The sequence below is a fragment of the Limulus polyphemus genome, unplaced genomic scaffold (genome assembly GCF_000517525.1).
Source record: "Limulus polyphemus unplaced genomic scaffold, Limulus_polyphemus-2.1.2 Scaffold3473, whole genome shotgun sequence".
Classification (NCBI taxonomy): domain Eukaryota; kingdom Metazoa; phylum Arthropoda; class Merostomata; order Xiphosura; family Limulidae; genus Limulus; species Limulus polyphemus.
Genome location: NW_013669083.1, coordinates 51,279 through 55,498, shown reverse-complemented (window position 1 = coordinate 55,498; position 4,220 = coordinate 51,279). Strand labels below are relative to the sequence as shown.

General features: G+C 33.4%; 1 protein-coding gene across 1 annotated transcript in view; it reads left to right on the top strand.

Moving 5' to 3' along the window:
* LOC106469415 overlaps positions 1-764 on the top strand; it is a 42,592-nt gene extending 41,828 nt beyond the window's left edge. The window contains exon 18 of the mRNA XM_022397931.1: positions 543-764. Within this exon, the coding sequence (XP_022253639.1) occupies positions 543-764 (222 nt within the window). The remainder of the gene's footprint in view (positions 1-542) is intronic.
* Positions 765-4,220: the final 3,456 nt, after the last annotated feature.

The window sequence follows — 4,220 nt, the reverse complement described above, 5'->3', positions numbered from 1 at the left end:
ATTGTGGGGAATGTTGGAGAGCTGTCATGTTGCTGTCATGTTAAAGTTATATTAAAGTTTTTCTTCATTACCCATTTAAGCCGTCTCCAGCCATTATTACTTTATATATGATATTTACAACATAATAACATTCAGTACATGATTAACTAGACACAATGTAAAAAAAAGTTTGTTAGTTTTTCTGAAGATGTTACTTGTTATCTGGATGATGGAAAGACCAGACTTTGGGGGAAAGTAAGGGTACATGCTAGATTTGGAAACAATGGCTTTCAATTATAATATTGTGATTATATAATTTCACTTTTTTTCTGTTGCCAGTGAATATGGTTCCGACCATATTGTGTTATGTATTGTCAAGTATATCTTATTACTCTTAAATGCATTTCTAAACTCCTCTATTAAATAAACCACATAGTGATAACGTTTTAAAGTTCTTGTCATCATTTCTTAAGAACAGTATAATAAAACTGAATCGACTATGTACAAACTATAAGCTAGATTTCATAAACTTATTTATATTTTTATTAATGATTCGTTGTTAGTCTCTTAGCAAAAGGTTCTCTGATTCAGTGTCACAAGTGCAAGGGTTTCCACATGGTAGCAGCACTGTGTCAGTATGGGACATCGAGAATGGCTTCAGTGACGTAACTTTACGACATCCTCAAAGAGTTGTACAGCCAGAAAACAAGCCACCAGCTCGGTTAAGCAAGCTTTTCAAATGGATTCCAATAAACCCTAAGGTAAGACTCAAGTATTGTACATGATACGTTGTCATAGCTTCAAGTTAAACAAACATTTTAGTACTGGCTTTCTGAGGTTTATAAAGATAGATTCCAAGCAGTGGAACTGAAAGTCATCATGATTTATACCAAAACACTTACTATAAGTGATGGTATCTATTACATTTAGTCAAAACAAGGTTGGCAATGCTACGCGGATCGGAGCTCTATCTTGATAGTATTCACTGATACGACTATAGAGCTTTCTATCCGTGGAATTCATTGTTTGTTTGGTTTGAATTTCGCGCAAAGCTATACGAGGGCTATCTGGGCTAGCCGTCCCTAATTTAGCAGTGAAAACTAGAAGGAAAGTAGTTAGTCATCACCACCCACCGCCAACCCTTGGGCTACCCTTTTACCAGCGAATAGTGGGACTGACCGTAAAATTATATCGACCCCGCGGTTGAAAGGGTGAGCATGTTTGGTGTGATGGGGATTCTAACCCGCGACTCTCAGCTTGCGAGTCAAGTGCCCTAACCACCTGGCTATGCCGGGCCATGGAATTAATACACCCCTGATTAGACTTCGAACTCTTGAATAATTTTAGGCTTAAGAAAAGTGGACTTATACAGAATTCGGTGTGTGAGATTAGAATTATTTTATATTATTTTAGACATACTGTATTTAAAGAAGAATTATCGCAAAGAAGATACTAATTTCACAGAAAATGTTTTCCAAGTCTCTGCTAGTTGACTATTATCCATTGGTTACAAAAGTTTGATTTTTAGGTTTAAAGTCAATATCAATATATTATATACTAATAAATATCAAGGTGAGTGCATGCTTAAAAGCGTTTTTCTCAGTATTTGAATTTTTTACTGAAAAACCGCTATGATTCACAGCTGTTGGATGATGTTTTTCTATTCTTTATTTATAAATACAGTAATAAGTCCACCAATGAAATGTATATCTAATTTAGTGACGAACAAGAACATTCTGTTAATTGTGTAATATCAAACATTACATTGTCCGGGCCAAGTACTGCACGTGAAAACAACTAATTGGAAAGGAACTTTGTTCCTAATCTCTGCCTGTTTATGTAGACATTTCAATAAACAAGCAGTTTTATCTTATAATACGATTACAGATCTTTTTTCCAATAGAATCAAAACTGATTATTGAAATTAATATCGATTAATGGGCGTGATATCTTAAATGAAAAAAATATACTTTACATTATAACAGTTCATTATACACAACACACTATGATTGAACAGTTCCATAGTAACGTTTCCTTATTAGTTATTTCAAACATTTATCATTACTTATAGCAAAATATCTGAGTGTTTTTCATCCTTAAGAGTAACAAATGTTTTTATTTCATGCTTTTGAAGTTCATATGTCATGTTGTGTTGTAGCCTACACTTGTGACCTGGACTTTTTCTTCCATCCCCAGACACTTGGACATTACAGTTTGTGATGTTACGAGTGACTGACCTGATTAGCATCAGTAGTATCGACCTTGATAGGATCAGCCAGGTCAGTCAGTGTAGGAGGAATTGCTTCAATAGATTTTTCGTCTTTTGTGTGATCCTTACTTGTTAAAATGGTATTTGTGAGGTCATACAGAAGCTGAATAAATCTCTCAATCAATGACAAACAATTTTCAGAGCGACTGTGCTAATAATGACAACTGGAAAAGACTTTTAGACTGTTTTCTTACCATTGTCGTTAAAAGATGTTTTAGAAAGAAAAACCTCAAGCGTAAAGTAGTTAAAGTTTTGGATTTGACAGGATAAAATTATAAACCTCGTAGTTCCAATGAATATTAGCTGTACTCAGGTTTTACTACAGATGTGGTAAATACTCCTAGTTTGTAGAAAATTTGGTTCTAGACCAAAGATATCAGGTAAGTTATGTAAGTCTTTAAGAAAAATGCTTTTTTGTTCTATTTTACCAGTAAAGATAATAATACTATCAAATGTATTACTAGTTATATATTCCTGGAGTTAACAGTCAATAGTTCAATGAAAAGTTGCCCCCCAGTAGCTCAGGGTTAAGTCTGATGGCTTTTAACAATAAAAAATGGGTTTCAATACCCATGGTTGGCACACACAGATAGCCCATTGTGTAGCTTTGTGCTTAACAACAAGGAAATAAACAATGTAAAGGTACTAACCAGTATACCTCATTCTAAGCTTAGCCTACTTTTAATTATATTTTGTCATAACTGACTATTATTTCCATATATATATATATGTGTGTGTGTGTGTGTATATGTTGCATATGTTGTGTTAAAGTGATTTTGAATATACAAATCAGCAAGTAACGTGACAACCACAGCCGATAAATGTCGCGGTGGAACGGAATGTATCAAAGCTACAATCTGACATTGTTTGGCGTTTGTATGTAATGTGATGCCACCAAAAGTAATCGTTTTTGAGAGTGGTATGTAACAGCCTTTTCGTAAGCAAAATAGCCACACACGCAGATTATAAAGCTGTGTTCATATCATGGATTTAGAATTTCCAAGACGGGGACATCCTTTGTACTTGATGCCTTTGGAAAGTAAATGAATGTGGGTTTACTTGAAGAACCAGGGTCATCCGGAAAGAACCTGCAATAAGTCATACCTCAGCCGCGGTAAGCAAAATCCAGCGTCTTGGAACAGGCTAGAATCCACTGTTTATATGCCAGACAGCAAACAGTATGCAAAGGAATCAAGAAGGATCTCCTGTTTAGAAAAATTTAACCTCATCAAGATGAATATATATACGTTTGTATAAGAATGTATTTCAGTATCATGATGACTTTCATGAAATATACTTCACTTTTCAGTAGGATTAAACACTACAAATTTTACTTTAATTTTTATGTAAACCAAAAGTATAAGATATTTGAAGAAATAAGACCGTTATCTACAAAGTTCTAATAAAATAATGAAAGATGTAACAAAAGGTAACTAAAGATTTGTGACGCCAAGAATGGCCGAGGAGAAAGCCCATTGTACAGCTTTGCTCTCAAAACAGACCTCCAACACAAGGAAATCACAATAATTTTACAAAAATACAGAAGAAGAAAAAATAGAAAATACGAAACATTTTTACTGAAAGGTTTGAAAAGAACAGATTAATTCAGTTTATTTTCCAATTATTTAACCATGAGCTTTCCAGGCTCGAATTTCTCGCATGCACGTGTAATAGAATGGGATTATTTTTTGCCAGTTGGGTATTTCTTTGAATGTGAAAAAAAGTTTAGAGAATAATATTTTTGGCGCGATCAAAAATCTTATTAAGCTATCCTAGCAATGAAAAAAATTTAATACTGAATTTTTATTTTATAAATCTAAAACAGGAAAATTATGCTAAATTCATTTATTTCAAATATATATTTAAAATTGTGTATACCGTTTTAAATTATTAAAATTTCAACATTTGACATGCTATTGGCAGTTTCTATAAGTAGCCACTATACATGTTAGTATTTTGTATAAATTATTCA